The sequence below is a fragment of the Taeniopygia guttata genome, chromosome 34, assembly GCF_048771995.1.
Source record: "Taeniopygia guttata chromosome 34, bTaeGut7.mat, whole genome shotgun sequence".
NCBI lineage: Eukaryota > Metazoa > Chordata > Aves > Passeriformes > Estrildidae > Taeniopygia > Taeniopygia guttata.
Window position 1 is genome coordinate 3,205,300 of NC_133059.1, and position 18,619 is coordinate 3,223,918.

Consider the following 18,619-nt stretch of genomic DNA (forward strand, 5'->3'; position numbering starts at 1 on the left):
GGGGGTCTGGGGGCTTTTTTTGGAGGGGGTCTTTGGGCTTTTTTTGGGGGTTTGAGGGCTTTTTTTGGGGGGGGTCTGGGGGCTTTTTTGGGGGGGTCTGGGGGCTTTTTTGGGGGGTCTGGGGGCTTTTTTTGGGGGGCTCTGGGGGCTTTTTTTGGGGGGGTCTGGGGGCTTTTTTTGGGGGGCTCTGGGGGCTTTTTTGGGGGGGTCTTGGGGCTTTTTTGGGGGGCTCTGGGGGCTTTTTTGGGGTGGTCTGGGGGCTTTTTTGGGGGGTCTGGGGGCTTTTTTTGGGGGGGTCTTTGGGCTTTTTTTGGGGGGGGTCTGGGGGCTTTTTTTGGGGGGTCTGGGGTTTTTTTTGGGGGGTCTTGGGGCTTTTTTTAGGGGGGGTCTGAGGGGTTTTTTTGGGGGGGTCTGGGGGCTTTTTTTGGGGGGCTCTGGGGGTTTTTTTGGGGGGTTTTGGGGCTTTTTTTGGGCGGGGTCTTGGGGGCTTTTTTGGGGGGGTCTGGGGGCTTTTTTTGGGGGGGTCTTAAGGTTTTTTTTGGGGGGGTCTGGGCCTTATTTTTGAGGGGGTCTGGGGGCTTTTTTTGGGGGGGTCTGGAGGCTTTTTTGGGGGTTTTCTGGGGACTTTTTTTTGGGGGGTCTGGGGGCTTTTTTGGGGGGTCTGGGGGCTTTTTTGGGGGGGTCTGGGGGCTTTTTTTGGGGTGTTTTGGGGCTTTTTTGGGGGGGTCTGGGGGCTTTTTTGGGGGGGTCTGGGGCTTTTTTTGGGGGGGTCTTTGGACTTTTTTGGGGGGCTCTTGGGGCTTTTTTTGGGTGGTCTGGGGGCTTCTTTTTTTGGGGGGTCTTTGGGCTTTTTTTGGGGGGTCTGGGGGTTTCTTTTGGGGGGCTCTCGGGACTATTTTTTGGGGGTTCTTGGGGCTTTTTTTGGGGGGGGTCTGGGGGCTTTTTTGGGGGGGTCTGGGGTTTTTTTTGGGGGGGTTTTGGGGCTTTTTTTGGGGGGTTTTGGGGCTTTTTTTGGGGGGTCTGGGGTTTTTTTTGGGGGGCTTTAACTTGCAGACTGAATTTCGGATTTTTTTGGGGTGCGCCTCTGAGGCTTTTTAGGGCTTCGAACCTTTTTTGGGGGGAACTCCAAAATTCGGGGGGGTGTGAATTATTCCCAACCCCCAATTTTTAATTTTTGGGGTGAGACCCCCCCCAAATAACCCCCGTGACCCCCCCAGGGACCCCCGAGGCTGCGGCGCGTTCCTGGAGGGAATCCAGCCTGGACGGGGCCGGGCCGGCCAAGGTGAGCCCCCAAAATTTTGGGGGGATTTGGGGGGGATTTTAAACTTTAAACATCCCCCTACCCAAAATAGGAATAAAAATAAAATATTCAAAAATTCTGATTACCCACGGGGTCCCCAAAATTCCAAAATGTCCCCAAAATTCCCCCTGAAATGTCCCCAAATTCCCCCTGAAATGTCCCCAAGGGGTCCCCAAAATTCTTCCTGAAATGTCCCCAAGGGGTCCCCAAAATTCCCCAGGGGGTCCTCAAAATGCCCCCTGAAATGTCCCCAAAATATCCCCAAGGGGTCCCCAGTATTTCCCAGGGGGTCCCCGAAATTCCCCAAGGGGTCCCCAAAATGTCCCAAAGGGGTGCAAAAAAAAATTCCAAAAAATTCAGATTTTAACCCTTTTAACCCCTCAAAAAAAACCCCAACAACCAAAAAAAATTCAAAAATTCAAATTTTAACCCTTTTACCCCTCAAAAAAATTCAAAAAAATTCAAATTTTAACCCCTCAAAAAAAAATTTAAAAATTCAAATAAAAACAATTCAGAAATTCAAATTTTAACCCTTTCAACCCCTCCAAAAAAAATTCAAAAAAATTCAAATTTTAACCCTTTTAACCCCTCCAAAAAAAATTCAAAAAAATTCAAATTTTAACCCTTTTAACCCCTCCAAAAAAAATTCAAAAAATTAAAATTTTAACCCTTCTAACCCCTCCAAAAAAGATTCAAAAAAATTCAAATTTTAACCCCTCAAAAAAAAAATTAAAAAAAATTCAAAAATTCAAATTTTAACCCTTTTAACCCCTCCAAAAAAAACCCCAAAACCAAAAAAAATTTAAAAATTCAAATTTTAACCCTATTAACCCCTCCAAAAAAAATTTAAAAATTCAAATTAAAAAATAAATCAAAAATTCAAATTTTAACCCTTTTAACCCCTCAAAAAAAATTTAAAAATTCAAATTAAAGAAAAAATTCAAAAATTCAAATTTTAACCCCTCCAAAAAAAAAAACAACTAAAATATTAAAAAAAAAATTCAAAAATTCTAATTTTAACCCTTTTAACCCCTCCAAAAAAAATTCAAAAAAATTCAAATTTTAACCCCTCAAAAAAAAAAATTAAAAAAATTCAAAAATTCAAATTTTAACCCTTTTACCCCTCCAAAAAAAAAAATTCAAATTTTAACCTTTCCAAAAAAAAATCAAAAAAATTCAAATTTTAACCCCTCAAAAAAAATTAAAAAAAATTAAAAAAAAAATCCCAAAAAACTAATTAAAATCCCCTTTTTAACCCTTTGTGCCCCGCGCAGGAGGCCCCGTTGGTGTCCGGCAGCGCCACTCTGCCCCGCAATTCCAAACTCTTCCCCGCCGAGCGGCGGCCGCAGCCCCGGGGGCGGCCGGTGCTGGCCCGGGTCCCGGTGCCGCCGGTCCCGGTGCCGGTCCCGGGGCTGTCCCGGGTCCCGGTACCGGCGTCGGGGCAGTCCCGGGTCCCGGTACCGGTCCCAGGGTCGGTCCCGGGGCAGTCCCGGGTCTCGGTGCCGCCGGTCCCGGTGTCGCCGGTGCTGTCCCGTGTCCCGGTCCCGGTGTCGGGGCAGTCCCGGGACCCGGTCCCGGTGTCGCCGGTTCTGTCCCGGGTCCCGGTGCCGGTCCCGGTTCCGGTACCGGGGAGGCCCCCCCGGCAGAAGGCGCTGCCGCTGTCGGTGATTTTCCGCCTGCAGAACGCTTTTTGGGAGGGGGGCGGCCCCCGCGGGGTTCCCCCGTTCTGGGGGGCTCGGGGGGCGCCCCAAAAACTGCCCCCGGGGCTGCCCCCGGGACCGCCGGTGATGGCGGGGGAAGGTGAGAGGGGATGGGGGGAGGGAAATTTTGGGGGTTTGGGGGAGGAAATGGGATTTTTGGGGGGGGTTTGGGGGGTGAAAATGGGATTTTTTGGGGGGTTTGGGGGGTGAAAATGGGATTTTGGGGGGGGGAAATGGGATTTTTGGGGGGGTTTGGGGAGTGAAAAGGGGGTTTGGGGGGGGGAAAGGGGATTTTGGGAGGGCTTGGGGGGGGAATGGGGGTTTAGGGGGAGAAAATGGGATTTTTGGGGGGGGGTTGGGGGGTGAAAATGGGATTTTTTGGGGGGTTTGGGGGGTGAAAATGGGATTTGGGGGATGAAAAGGGGATTTTGGGGGGGGGTTGGGGGTGAAAATGGGATTTTTGGGGGGTTTGGGGGGGGAAATGGGATTTTGGGAGGGTAAATAGGGGGTTTAGGGGTTGAAAAGGGGATTTTTGGAGGGTTTGGGGGAGGAAAAGGGGATTTGGGGGAGTAAAAAGGGGATTTGGGGGTTAAAAAAGGGTTTTTGCGGGGTGAAAATGGGATTTGGGGGGATAAAAAAGGGGTTTGTGGCAATGAAAAGGGGATTTTGGGGGGGGTTGGGGGATGAAAATGGGATTTTGGGGGGGGTTTGGCGGGGGTAAAGGGGGTTTGCGGGGAGAAATGGGGGGTTTAGGGGGTGAAAATGGGATTTTTGGGGCTTTAGGGAGGGGAAAATGGGATTTTGGGGGGGGAAATGGGATTTTCGGGGGGGTAAATAGGGGGTTTGGGGGGGTGAAAATGGGAATTTTGGGGGGTTTGGGGAGGGAAATGGGGGTGTAGGGGGTGAAAATGGGATTTTTTGGGGGTTGGGGGAGGGAAAATGGGATTTTGGGGGGTTCGGGGGGTGAAAAGGGGATTCTTGGGGGGTGAAAAGGGGATTTTGGAGGGTTTGCGGGGGGAGAAAAATGGGATTTTTGGGGGAGTTTGAGGGGGGAAAGGGGCATTTGGGGGATAAATAGGGGGTTTGGGGGGTGAAAATGGGATTTTTGGGGAGTTTGGGGGAGTAAAAAGGGGATTTTGGGGGGAGGGATGGGGTTTTGGGGGGTGAAATGGGATTTGGGGGGTTTGGGGGGGGAAATGGGGATTTGGGGGGTTGGGGGAGGGAAAGGGGATTTTGGGGGGTGAAAAGGGTTTTTTTTTGGGGGGGAAGGGGATTTTGGGGGGTTTGGGGGGTGAAAATGGGATTTTTGGGGGGGAAATGGGATTTTTGGGGGGTTTGGGGGGGGAAATGGGGGTTTAGGGGGAGAAAATGGGATTTTTGGGGGGTTGGGGGAGGGAAAATGGGATTTTTGGGGGTTTGGGGGAGTAATAAGGGGATTTTGGAGGGTTTGGTGGAGGGAAATGGGGTTTTTGGGGGGTTTGGGGGGGAAAAAGGGGATTTTTGGGGGGTTTGGGGGGGAAAAAGGGGATTTTTGGGGGAGTTTGGGGGGGAAAAAGGGGGGTTTGGGGGATAAATAGGGGGTTTGGGGGGGAAAATGGGATTTTTGGGGGGTTTGGGGGGAGGAAATGGGGATTTTGGGGGGGGAAATGGGATTTTTAGGGGGTGAAAATGGGATTTTTGGGGGGATTTGGGAGGGGAAATGGGATTTTGGGGGGGAGTTTGGGGGGGGGAATGGGGGTTTGGGGGGGGAAAGGGGATTTTGGGAGGGTTTGGGGGGGGGAAATGGAGGTTTGGGGGGGAAATGGGATTTTTGGGGGTGAAAATGGGATTTTGGGGGGGTTCGGGGGGGGAAATGGGGGTTTGGGGGATAAATAGGGGGGTTGAGGGGTGAAAATGGGATTTTGGAGGGGTTTGGGGGAGTAAAAAGGGGATTTTGGGGGGTAAAAAGAGAATTTGGGGGGTGAAAATGGGATTTTGGGGGGTAAATAGGGGGTTGGGGGGGTGAAAAGGGGGGTCACCCCCATTTCCCCTCCCCAATTCGGGGGTCTCACCCCCCATTTCCCCTCCCCAATTCCGTGATCTCCCCCCCATTTCCCCTCCCCAATTCCGGGGTCTCACCCCCTTTTCCCCCCCCATTTCCCCTCCCCAATTCTGGGGTCTGTCCCCCATTCCCCCCTCCCCAATTCGGGGGTCTCACCCCCCATTTCCCCCTCCCCAATTCCGGGATCTCACCCCCATTTCCCCCTCCCCAATTCCGGGGTCTCACCCCCCATTTCCCCCTCCCCAATTCCGGGATCTCACCCCCATTTCCCCCTCCCCAATTCCGGGGTCTCTCCCCCAATTCCGGGGTCTTTCCCCATTTCCCCCTCCCCAATTCGGGGGTCTCTCCCCCCTTTCCCCCTTTTCCGGTGTCTCCCCTTTTTCCCCTCCCCAATTCGGGGGTCTCCCCCCATTTCCCCCATTTCCCCCTCCCCAATTCGGGGGTCTCACCCTCAGCCCCATTTCTCCCCCCCAGCTCCCACCCGCCCCGCGCCCCCCGACCCTCCCCAATTCGGGGGTCTCTCCCCCTTTCCCCCTTTTCCGGTGTCTCCCCTTTTTCCCCTCCCCAATTCCGGGGTCTCACCCCCTTTTTCCCCTCCCCAATTCGGGGGTCTCACCCCCTTTTCCCCCCCCAGCTCCCACCCGCCCCACACTCCCGGACCCTCCGGAGGCCGAGGCGGAGCTGGAGCGGCTCCTGCGCTGCTCGGACGCGGAGTTACCCCCGGAGTTACCCCCGGAATTACCCCCGGAATTACCCCCGGAGTTACCCCCGGAATTACCCCCGGAGTTCCCCCCGGAGTTACCCCCGGAGTTACCCCCGGAGTTACCCCCGGAGGGACCCCCGGAGGGACCCCCGGTGCGGCCGCTGAGCCCGACGCGGCTGCAGCCGCTGCTGCCGCCCGAGGCGCGCCGTGTCCCGGAGTACCGGGAGGTGGCCCGGGTCCTGGCGGAGATGCCGCGGCCGCTGAAGCGCCGGGGCTCGATGGAGCAGAGCCCCGGGCCCGCCGCCGCCCCGGCGCGCACCCGCCACTACCGGCAGCTCATCCCGCGCCTGCTGCACCGGCCCGGGGCCGCCGCCGCACCGGGGGACGGCGGCGCGGAGGTGGCGCTGTCCTTGTCGCCTCCTCCTCCTCCTCCTCCTCCTCCTCCTCCTCATCCTCATCCTCTTCCTCCTCTTCCTCCGCCGCCGGTGGAGAGTTCGCCGCCGGTGGCAGCGGCGGTGGCAGCGCCCGGAGCGGCGGGGCCGGTGCCGGTGAGTGGGGACAGACGGACGGGGACAGATGGGGACAGATGGACAGGGTGGCGTTGTCGCTTTGGGACCCCCCCCCCCAAACCCACCCGGTCCTTGTCCCTTGGAGAGCCTCGGCCAGTGTCCCTGTGAGACCCCCGAGGTGGCATTGTCACCCCCCCCCAGTGTCATTGTCACCCCCCCAGTGTCATTGTCACCCCCCCGAGGTGTCATTGTCACCCCCCCAGTGTCATTGTCACCCTCCCCCAGTGTCATTGTCACCCCCCCAGTGTCACACGGTGTCCCTGTCCCTCTGAGACGCCCCCCCAGTGTCACACGGTGTCCCTGTCCCCTCTGAGACCCCCCCAGTGTCATTGTCACCCCCCCAGTGTCACACGGTGTCCCTCTGAGACCCCCCCAGTGTCATTGTCACCTCCCCCAGTGTCACACGGTGTCCCTGTCCCCTGTGAGACCCCCCCAGTGTCATTGTCACCCCCCCCCGTGTCACACGGTGTCCCTGTCCCCTCTGAGACCCCCCAGTCCTTGTCCCTTGAAGTCCCCCGTGGTGTCCCCTGGAGTGTCCTGGGGATGTCCCCAATGTCCGGGGTGATGTCCCCAATGTCCGGGGCTGTCCCGGGGTGATGTCCCCAATGTCCGGGGTGATGTCCCCAATGTCCGGGGCTGTCCCGGGGTGATGTCCCCAATGTCCGGGGCTGTCCCGGGGTGATGTCCCCACCGCCCGGGGTGATGTCCCCATGTTCCAGGTGATGTCCCCATTGTCCGGGGCTGTCCTGGGGATGTCCCCAATGTCCTGGGGATGTCCCCAATGCCCGGGGTGATGTCCCCAATGTCCAGGGCTGTCCCGGGGTGATGTCCCCAATCTCCGGGGCTGTCCCGGGGTGATGTCCCCACCGCCCGGGGCGATGTCCCCAATGTCCGGGGTGATGTCCCCAATCTCCGGGGCTCTCCCGGGGATGTCCCCAGTGTCCGGGGCTGTCCCGGGGTGATGTCCCCATGCCCGGGGTGATGTCCCCACTGCCCGGGGCTGTCCCGGGATGATGTCCCCACTGCCCGGGGATGTCCCCAGTCTCCGGGGCTGTCCCGGGGTGCTGTCCCCATGTCCGAGGTGATGTCCCCATGCCCGGGGTGATGTCCCCACCGCCCGGGGTGATGTCCCCATGCCCGGGGCTGTCCCGGGATGATGTCCCCAATGCCCGGGGTGATGTCCCCACTGCCCGGGGTGATGTCCCCAATGTCCGGTGGTGTCCTGGGGATGTCCCCATGCCCGGGGTGATTTCCCCAGTGCCCGGGGCTGTCCCGGGGTGATGTCCCCATGCCCGGGGTGATGTCCCCAATGCCCGGGGCTGTCCCGGGGTGATGTCCCCATGCCCGGGGTGATGTCCCCAATGTCCGAGGTGATGTCCCCAATGCCCGGGGTGATGTCCCCATGTCCGGGGCTGTCCCGGGGTGATGTCCCCAGTGCCCGGGGTGATGTCCCCAATGCCCGGGGTGATGTCCCCAATGTCCGGGGTGATGTCCCCAATGCCCGGGGTGATGTCCCCAATCTCCGGGATGATGTCCCCAATGTCCGGGGTGATGTCCCCAATGCCCGGGGTGATGTCCCCACTGCCCGGGGCTGTCCTGGGGATGTCCCCAGTGCCCGGGGCTGTCCCGGGGTGATGTCCCCACTGCCCGGGGTGATGTCCCCAATGTCCGGGGCTGTTCCGGGGTGATGTCCCCAATGCCCGGGGTGATGTCCCCACTGCCCGGGGTGATGTCCCCAATGCCCGGGGTGATGTCCCCACTGCCCGGGGTGATGTCCTCAATGTCCGGGGTGATGTCCCCAATGTCCAGGGCTGTCCTGGGGATGTCCCCAATGCCCGGGGTGATGTCCCCAGTGTCCGGGGTGCTGTCCCCACTGTCCGGGGTGATGTCCCCAGTGCCCGGGGCTGTCCCGGGGTGATGTCCCCAATGCCCGAGGTGATGTCCCCAATGCCCGGGGCTGTCCCGGGGTGATGTCCCCATGTCAGGGTGATGTCCCCATGCCCGGGGTGATGTCCCCACTGCCCGGGGTGATGTCCCCACTGCCCGGGGTGATGTCCCCAACGCCCGGGGTGATGTCCCCAGTGCCCGGGGCTGTCCAGGGGTGATGTCCCCATGTCCGGGGTGATGTCGCCAATGTCCGGGGCTGTCCTGGGGTGATGTCCCCATGCCCGGGGTGATGTCCCCACTGCCCGGGGTGATGTCCCCACTGCCCGGGGTGATGTCCCCAACGCCCGGGGTGATGTCCCCAGTGCCCGGGGCTGTCCCGGGGTGATGTCCCCAATGTCCGGGGCTGTCCTGGTGATGTCCCCAATGCCCGGGGTGCTGTCCCCGTGTCCCCTGAGCCCTCCCGCTGCCGCAGGAGCTGCGCTCGGCCCTGCGCGACCCCTCCTCGCCGCGGCGCCGCCCCGGGGCGCGGGTGCGGCTGAACCCGCTGGTGCTGCTGCTGGACGCGGCCCTGACCGGGGAGCTGGACGTGGTGCAGCAGGCGGTGGCAGAGGTGACACTGGGGACAGGGGACACCGGGGACACTGGGGACACCGGGGAGGGTCAATGGGAGCTGGACGTGGTGCAGCAGGCGGTGGCAGAGGTGACATTGGGGACACCGGGGACAGTGGGGACACTGGGGACACTGGGGACACTGGGGAGGGTCCGCGGGAGCTGGACGTGGTGCAGCAGGCGGTGGCAGAGGTGACACTGGGGACATTGGGGACATTGGGGACACCGGGGACACTGGGGAGGGTCAGTGGGAGCTGGACGTGGTGCAGCAGGCGGTGGCAGAGGTGACATTGGGGACAGGGGACAGCGGGGACACCGAGGACACTGGGGATACCGGGGACAGTGGGGACAGTGGGGACACTGGGGAGGGTCAATGGGAGCGGGACGTGGTGCAGCAGGCGGTGGCAGAGGTGACATTGGGGACATTGGGGACATTGGGGACACTGGGGACACCGGGGAGGGTCAATGGGAGCTGGACGTGGTGCAGCAGGCGGTGGCCGAGGTGACACTGGGGACATTGGGGACATTGGGGACATTGGGGACACTGGGGAGGGTCAGTGGGAGCGGGACGTGGTGCAGCAGGCGGTGGCAGAGGTGACACTGGGGACACGGGGGACACCGGGGACACCGGGGACACCGGGGACAGTGGGGACAGGGGGGACAGGGGGGACAGGGGACATCGGGGGTGTCCCGGGTGTGTCCCGGCTGTGTCCCCGGCACTGTCCCGGGCTGTCCCGGGTGGCAGTGAGGGGACAGAGGTGTAGGACAGCGGGGCTGGGTGACAGCGGGGACATCGGGGTTGTCCCGGGGCTGTCCCGGGTGTGTCCCAGGGCTGTCCCGGGTGGCCGTGAGGGGACAGAGGTGTAGGACAGCGGGGCTGGGTGACAGCGGGGACATCGGGGCTGTCCCGGGGCTGTCCCGGCTGTGTCCCGGGGCTGTCCCGGGTGGCAGTGAGGGGACAGGGGTGTAGGACAGCGGGGCTGGGTGACAGTGGGGACATCGGGGCTGTCCCGGGGCTGTCCCGGCTGTGTCCCGGGGCTGTCCCGGGCTGTCCCGGGTGGCAGTGAGGGGACAGAGGTGTAGGACAGCGGGGCTGGGTGACAGTGGGGACATCGGGGCTGTCCCGGGGCTGTCCCGGGGCTGTCCCGGCTGTGTCCCGGGCCTGTCCCGGGTGTGTCCCGGGGCTGTCCCGGGTGGCAGTGAGGGGACAGGGATGCAGACAGCGGGGCTGGGTGACAGTGGGGACATCGGGGCTGTCCCGGGGCTGTCCCGGGGCTGTCCCGGGTGGCAGTGAGGGGACAGGGATGCAGACAGCGGGGCTGGGTGACAGTGGGGACATCGGGGGTGTCCCGGGGCTGTCCCGGGGCTGTCCTGGCTGTGTCCCCGGGGTGTCCCGGGGCTGTCCCGGCGCTGTCCCGGCTGTGTCCCCGGGCTGTCCCGGGGCTGTCCCGGGTGGCAGTGAGGGGACAGAGGTGTGGGACAGCGGGGCTGGGTGACAGCGGGGACATCGGGGGAGTCCCGGGGCTGTCCCGGGTGTGTCCCCGGCACTGTCCCGGGGCTGTCCCGGGTGGCAGTGAGGGGACAGAGGTGTGGGACAGCGGGGCTGGGTGACAGTGGGGACATCGGGGCTGTCCCGGGGCTGTCCCGGGGCTGTCCCGGCTGTGTCCCCGGCACTGTCCCGGGCTGTCCCGGGTGGCAGTGAGGGGACACGCCGCTGTCCCCAGCTGAATGACCCGAGCCAGCCCAACGACGAGGGCATCACGGCGCTGCACAACGCCATCTGCGGAGCCAACTACGGCATCGTGGAGTTCCTGATCGCCAGCGGGGCCAACGTCAACTCCCCCGACAGCCACGGATGGTGCGACACCGCGGGGGGACATGGGGACACGGGGGGGACATGGGGACATGGGGGGATATGGGGACAATAGGGACATGGGGGGATATGGGGACATGGGGACAATGGGGACATGGGGGGACATGGGGGATATGGGGGGACGGGACCCCGACAGCCACGGCTGGTGCGACACCGCGGGGACAATGGGGACATGGGGGACAATGGGGACATGGGGGGATATGGGGGACATGGGGACAATGGGGACATGGGGGACACGGGGGGATATGGGGGGATATGGGGGGATATGGGGGGATATGGGGGGATATGGGGGGATATGGGGGGATATGGGGGAACAGGACCCCGACAGCCACGGATGGTGCGACATCGAGGGGACAATGGGGACACGGGGACAATGGGGACATGGGGGGACATGGGGGGACAATGGGGACATGGGGGACATGGGGACATGGGGGGATATGGGGGGACATGGGGACAATGGGGGACATGGGGGGATATGGGGGATATGGGGGGACATGGGGGGATATGGGGACAATGGGGACAATGGGGACATGGGGATAATGGGGACAATGGGGACATGGGGGGACATGGGGGACAATGGGGGACATGGGGGGACAGGACCCCGACAGCCACGGCTGGTGCGACACCGTGGGGACAATGGGGACACGGGGGGACATGGGGACATGGGGGGACATGGGGACATGGGGGGATATGGGGACATGGGGGGACAATGGGGGATATGGGGGGATATGGGGACATGGGGGGACAGGACCCCGACAGCCACGGCTGGTGCGACACCGTGGGGACAATGGGGACATGGGGACAATGGGGGGATATGGGGACATGGGGACATGGGGACAATGGGGACAATGGGGACATGGGGAAAATGGGGGGCAATGGGGATATGGGGACAATGGGGACATGGGGGGACATGGGGATAATGGGGATAATGGGGACATGGGGACAATGGGGGGACAGGGGGACATGGGGGGACATGGGGACAAGGGGACATGGGGGGACAATGGGGGGACAATGGGGACATGGGGGGACAATGGGGACATGGGGGGACATGGGGACAAGGGGACATGGGGGGACAATGGGGGGACAATGGGGATATGGGGACAATGGGGACGTGGGGACATGGGGATATGGGGGGACATGGGGGTACATGGGGACATGGGGACAATGGGGACATGGGGGGACATGGGGGGACAATGGGGGTTATGGGGGGACATGGGCGGATATGGGGACAATGGGGGGATATGGGGACAATAGGGACATGGGGGACATGGGGGGACATGGGGGGACAATGGGGGGACAATGGGGACATGAGGGGACATGGGGACAATGGGGGGATATGGGGACATGGGGATAATGGGGACAATGGGGACATTGGGACATGGGGGGACAATGGGGACAATGGGGATATGGGGGACAATGGGGGATATGAGGGACATGGGGGACAATGGGGATAATGGGGACATACAGGGACAATGGGGATAATGGGGACACGGGGACATGGGGGGACATGGGGAGACAGTGGGACAGGGGGACAATGGGGATAATGGGGACAATGGGGACATGGGGGACAATGGGGACATGGGGGACATGGAGGGACATGGGGGGACACGGGGGGACAATGGGGGGATATGGGGGGATATGGGGACAATGGGGACAATGGGGACAATGGGGATAATGGGGATAATGGGAACAATGGGGACATGGGGGGACATGGGGACATAGGGACATGGGGGGATATGGGGACAATGGGGGATATGGGGATAATGGGGACATGGGGGGTATGGGGACATGGGGACATGGGGGACAATGGGGACAATGGGGATATGGGGGGACATGGGGGGATATGGGGGAATATGGGGGGACATGGGGATATGGGGACAATGGGGACAATGGGGGACATGGGGACAATGGGGACATGGGGGACATGGGGGACATGGGGACAATGGGGACATGGGGACAATGGGGGGACAATGGGGATAATGGGGATAATGAGGACATGGGGATATGGGGGGACATGGGGACAATGGGGGATATGGGGACAAGGGGGACATGGGGGGACAATGGGGACATGGGGGATATGGGGACATGGGGACAATGGGGACATGGGGACAATGGGGACATGGGGGGGACACGGGGACACGGGGACATGGGGGGATATGGGGGGACATGGGGGACATGGGGACAATGGGGACAATGGGGGGATATGGGGACATGGGGGGACATGGGGGGACATGGGGGGATATGGGGACATGGGGACAATGGGGGATATGGGGACATGGGGGGACAGGACCCCAACAGCCACGGCTGGTGCGACATCGTGGGGACACGGGGACATGGGGGGACAGGGGGGACACGGGGGGACAATGGGGATAATGGGGGATATGGGGATAATGGGGGATATGGGGGACATGGGGACAATGGGGGGATATGGGGGGACATGGGGATAATGGGGACATGGGGGACAATGGGGACAATGGGGACACGGGGGGACATGGGGGACATGGGGGGACATGGGGGATATGGGGACAATGGGGGACATGGGGACAATGGGGACACGGGGGGACATGGGGGACATGGGGGGACATGGGGGATATGGGGACAATGGGGGACATGGGGGGACAATGGGGACATGGGGACATGGGGGGACGGGACCCCGACACCCTCAGTGATCCCAAACCCCCCAACTCCCCCAAACCCTCAGTGACCCCAAAAAACCCCAAACCCTCAGTGACCCCAAAACCCCCCAAACGCCCCCAAACCCTCGGTGACCCCAAAAAACCCCAAACCCTCAGTGACCCCAAAACCCCCCCAATGTCCCCAAAACCCTCACTGACCCCAATAAACCCCAAACTCTCAGTGACCCCAAAACCCTCCCAATGTCCCCCAAACCCTCATTGACCCCAAAAATCCCCAAACCCTCAGTGACCCCAAAACCCCCTCAATGTCCCCCAAACCCTTGGTGACCCCAAAACTCCCCAAACCCTCAGCGACCCCAAAACCCCCCAAACACCCCCAAACCCTCAGTGACCCCAAAACTCCCCAAACCCTCAGTGACCCCAAACCCCCCCCAATGTTCCCCAAAATCCTCAGTGACCCCAAAACCCCCCAAACGCCCCCAAACCCTCGGTGACCCCAAACCCCCCAAACCCTCAATTCCCCCAAACCCTCAGTGACCCCAAAACTCCCCAAACCCTCAATTTCCCCAAAACTCCCCAAACCCTCACTGACCCCAAAACCCCCCCAATGTTCCCCAAACCCTCAGTTACCCCAAAAAACCCCAAACCCTCAGTGACCCCAAAACCCCCCAAACACCCCCAAACCCTCAGTGACCCCAAAACACCCCAAACACCCCAAAACCCACAGTGACCCCAAAACACCCCAAACACCCCAAAACCCACAGTGACCCCAAACCCTCAGTGACTCCAAAACTCCCCAAACCCTCGGTGACTCCAAAAAACCCCAAACCCTCAGTGACCCCAAATCCCCCCAATATCCCCCAAACCTTCAGTGACCCCAAAACTCCCCCAATGTCCCCCAAACCCTCAGTGACCCCAAAACCCCTCAGTGTCCCCAAACCCTCAATCCCCCAAACCCTCTATAACTAAACCCCCCCACACCCCACAAACACCCCATTTTTTGGGGGGTGGGTGATGAAGGACCGATCCCCCAAACCCTGAGGGCGACCCCCCAATTTTTGGGGTCCAACCCCCGAATTTGGGGCGCAGGACCCCCCTGCACTGCGCGGCCTCGTGCAACGACACCGGCGTGTGCGTGGCGCTGGTGCGGCACGGCGCCGCCGTCTTCGCCACCACGGCCAGCGACGGCAGCATGGCGGTGGAGAAATGCGACCCGTACCGCGAGGGCTACGCCGACTGCTGCAGCTACCTGACCGGTCTGAACTGGGAGCACTGGGAGCACTGGGAGCACTGGGACTGGTGTGGGATATGGGGGATGTGGGGTACTGGGGGTACTGGGATGATATATTGGGGTACTGGGATGGGATATTGGGGATACTGGGGGTTTACATTGACCCCTGACTGCTGCAGCTACCTCACTGGTCTGAACTGGGAGCACTGGGAGCACTGGGAATGGTGGGGGTGTGCGGTTCTGGGGGTACTGGGGATACTGGGATTGGGATACGGGGGATACTGGGATGGGATATTGGGGGTTGATGGTGCGACCCGTACCGCGAGGGCTACGCCGACTGCTGCAGCTACCTGACCGGTCTGAACTGGGAGCACTGGGAGGGACTGGGAGCACTGGGATGGACTGGGAATGGTGGGGGTGTGCGGTTCTGGGGGTACTGGGGATACTGGGATGGGATATTGGGATGGGAACTGGGGATATTGGGGGTTTACATTGACCCCTGACTGCTGCAGTTACCTCACTGGTCTGAACTGGGATGGACTGGGAGGGACTGGGATGGACTGGGAGGGACTGGGAGCACTGGGGGTGTGCGGTTCTGGGGGTACTGGGGATACTGGGATTGGATACTGGGGATACTGGGATGGGATATTGGGGGTTAATGGTGCGACCCGTACCGCGAGGGCTACGCCGACTGCTGCAGCTACCTCACTGGTCTGAACTGGGAGCACTGGGAGCACTGGGAGGGACTGGGAGCACTGGGAGGGACTGGGAATGTGGGGTTCTGGGGGTACTGGGGTTACTGGGATGGGATACTGGGGGTACTGGGATTGGATACTGGGGGTTTATGGTGATCCCTGACTGCTGCAGCTGCCTCACTGGTCTGAACTGGGAGCACTGGGAGCACTGGGATGGACTGGGAGCACTGGGACTGGTGGGGGATATGGGGGATGTGAGGTGTTTGGGGTACTGGGGATACTGGGATTGGATACTGGAGGTTTACCTTGACCCCTGACTGCTCCATCGGCCTCACCGGTCTGAACTGGGAGCACTGGGAGGGACTGGGAGCACTGGGAGCACTGGGAGTGGGGGCGGTGTGGGGTTCTGGGGGTACTGGGGATACTGGGATGGGATATTGGGGGTTGATGGTGTGACCCGTACCGCGAGGGCTACGCCGACTGCTGCAGCTACCTCACTGGTCTGAACTGGGATGGACTGGGAGGGACTGGGAGGGACTGGGATGGACTGGGATGGACTGGGGGTGTGGGGTTCTGGGGGTACTGGGATGGGATATTGGGGATATTGGAGGTTTACATTGACTCCTGACTGCTGCAGCTACCTCACTGGTCTGAACTGGGAGCACTGGGAGGGACTGGGAGGGACTGGGATGGACTGGGGGGGACTGGGGATGTGGGGTGTTGGGGGTACTGGGATTGGATACTGGGGGTACTGGGATGGGATATTTGGGATACTGGAGGTTTACATTGATCCCTGACTGCTGCAGCTGCCTCACTGGTCTGAACTGGGAGCACTGGGAGCACTGGGAGCACTGGGAGGGACTGGGAGCACTGGGACGGATTGGGGATGTGGGGTTCTGGGGGTACTGGGGGTACTGGGATGGGATACTGGGGATACTGGGATGGGAACTGGGGGTTGATGGTGCGACCCGTACCGCGAGGGCTACGCCGACTGCTGCAGCTACCTCACTGGTCTGAACTGGGAGCACTGGGAGCACTGGGAGCACTGGGAGTGGTCAGGGTGTGGGGTTCTGGGGGTACTGGGGATACTGGGATGGGATACTGGGGATACTGGGATGGGATATTGGTGATACTGGAGGTTTACATTGACCCCTGACTGCTCCATCTGCCTCACTGGTCTGAACTGGGATGGACTGGGAGGGACTGGGAGGGACTGGGGGGGACTGGGGGTGTGGGGTTCTGGGGATACTGGGGGTACTGGGATGGGATATTGGGGGTACTGGGATGGGATATTGGGGGTTTATGGTGACCCCTGACTGCTCCATCTGCCTCACTGGTCTGAACTGGGAGCACTGGGAGCACTGGGAATGGTGGGGGTGTGGGGTTCTGGGGGTACTGGGGGTACTGGGATGGGATACTGGGGATACTGGGATGGGATACTGGGGGTTGATGGTGTGACCCGTACCGCGAGGGCTACGCCGACTGCTGCAGCTACCTCACTGGTCTGAACTGGGAGCACTGGGAGCACTGGGAGGGACTGGGAGGGACTGGGGATATGGGGGTGTGGGGTTCTGGGGGTACTGGGGATACTGGGATGGGATACTGGAGGTTTACATTGACCCCTGACTGCTGCAGCTACCTGACCGGTCTGAACTGGGAGCACTGGGAGGGACTGGGATGGACTGGGAGCACTGGGAGTGGTGGGGGTGTGGGGTTCTGGGGGTACTGGGGATACTGGGGGTACTGGGATGGGATACTGGGGATACTGGGATGGGATATCGGGGTTTATGGTGATCCCTGATTACTCTAGCTACCTCACTGGTCTGAACTGGGAGCACTGGGAGGGACTGGGAGCACTGGGAGCACTGGGAGTGTGGGGTTCTGGGGGTACTGGGGATACTGGGATGGGATACTGGGGGTACTGGGATGGGATATTGGGGGTTGATGGTGCGACCCGTACCGCGAGGGCTACGCCGACTGCTGCAGCTACCTCACTGGTCTGAACTGGGATGGACTGGGAGCACTGGGAGCACTGGGAGGGACTGGGAGGGACTGGGAATGGTGGGGGTGTGGGGTGTTGGAGGTACTGGGATGGGATATTGGGGATACTGGGATGGGATACTGGGGATACTGGGATGGGATACTGGGGGTACTGGGATGGGATATTGGTGATATTGGGGGTTTACATTGACCCCTGACTGCTGCAGCTGCCTGACTGGTCTGAACTGGGAGCACTGGGAGCACTGGGAGCACTGGGAGGGACTGGGAGAGACTGGGATGGACTGGGGGTGTGCGGTTCTGGGGGTACTGGGGATACTGGGATTGGATACTGGGAGTACTGGGATGGGATACTGGGTGTTTATGGTGATCCCTGATTGCTGCAGCTGCCTCACTGGTCTGAACTGGGAGCACTGGGAGCACTGGGAGGGACTGGGAGCACTGGGAGTGTGGAGTTTTGGGGATATTTGGGGACATTTATTTGGGGATATTTGGGGACATTTATTTGGGGATATTTGGGGATATTTGGGGACATTTGGGGACATTTATTTGGGGATATTTGGGGGATATTTGGGGATATTTGGGGACATTTATTTGGGGACATTTGGGGACATTTATTTGGGGATATTTGGGGATATTTGGGGACATTTGGGGACATTTATTTGGGGACATTTGGGGACATTTATTTGGGTATATTTGGCAACATTTGGGGACATTTATTTCGGGATATTGGGGGATATTTGGGGACATTTATTTGGGGATATTTGGGGGATATTTGGGGACATTTGGGGACATTTATTTGGGGATATTTGGGGATATTTGGGGATATTTGGGGACATTTGGGGACATTTATTTGGAGATATTTGGGGGACATTTGGGGACATTTATTTGAGGGGAAATTTGGGGATATTTGGGGGATATTTGGGGACATTTATTTGGGGATATTTGGGGACATTTATTGGGGGATATTTGGAGATATTTGGGGGATATTTGGGGACATTTATTTGGGGACATTTGGGGACATTAATTTGGGGATATTTGGGGGATATTTGGGGACATTTATTTGGGGGATATTTGGGGATATTTGGGGATATTTGGGGACATTGGGGAACATTTATTTGGGGATATTTGGGGACATTTGGGGACATTTATTTGGGGATATTTTGGGATATTTGGGGACATTTATTAGGGGATATTTGGGGACATTTGGGGACATTTATTGGGGGATATTTGGGGATATTTGGGGACATTTATTTGGGGATATTTGGGGATATTTGGGGGATATTTGGGGACATTTATTTGGGGATATTTGGGGGACATTTGGGGACATTTATTTGGGGATATTTGGGGGATATTTGGGGACATTTATTTGGGGAT

The 18,619-nt window shown here is 59.6% G+C and overlaps 1 protein-coding gene across 1 annotated transcript in view; it reads left to right on the forward strand.

Annotated features, from left to right (window-relative positions):
• Positions 1–18,619, forward strand: part of PPP1R13L (protein phosphatase 1 regulatory subunit 13 like) — a 38,268-nt gene that overhangs the window by 14,059 nt on the left and 5,590 nt on the right. Inside the window, exons 7-12 of the mRNA XM_072920885.1 lie at positions 1,218–1,282; positions 2,575–3,100; positions 5,676–6,292; positions 8,673–8,810; positions 10,534–10,667; positions 14,408–14,574. Coding sequence (XP_072776986.1) covers positions 1,218–1,282; positions 2,575–3,100; positions 5,676–6,292; positions 8,673–8,810; positions 10,534–10,667; positions 14,408–14,574 — 1,647 coding nt within the window. The remainder of the gene's footprint in view (positions 1–1,217; positions 1,283–2,574; positions 3,101–5,675; positions 6,293–8,672; positions 8,811–10,533; positions 10,668–14,407; positions 14,575–18,619) is intronic.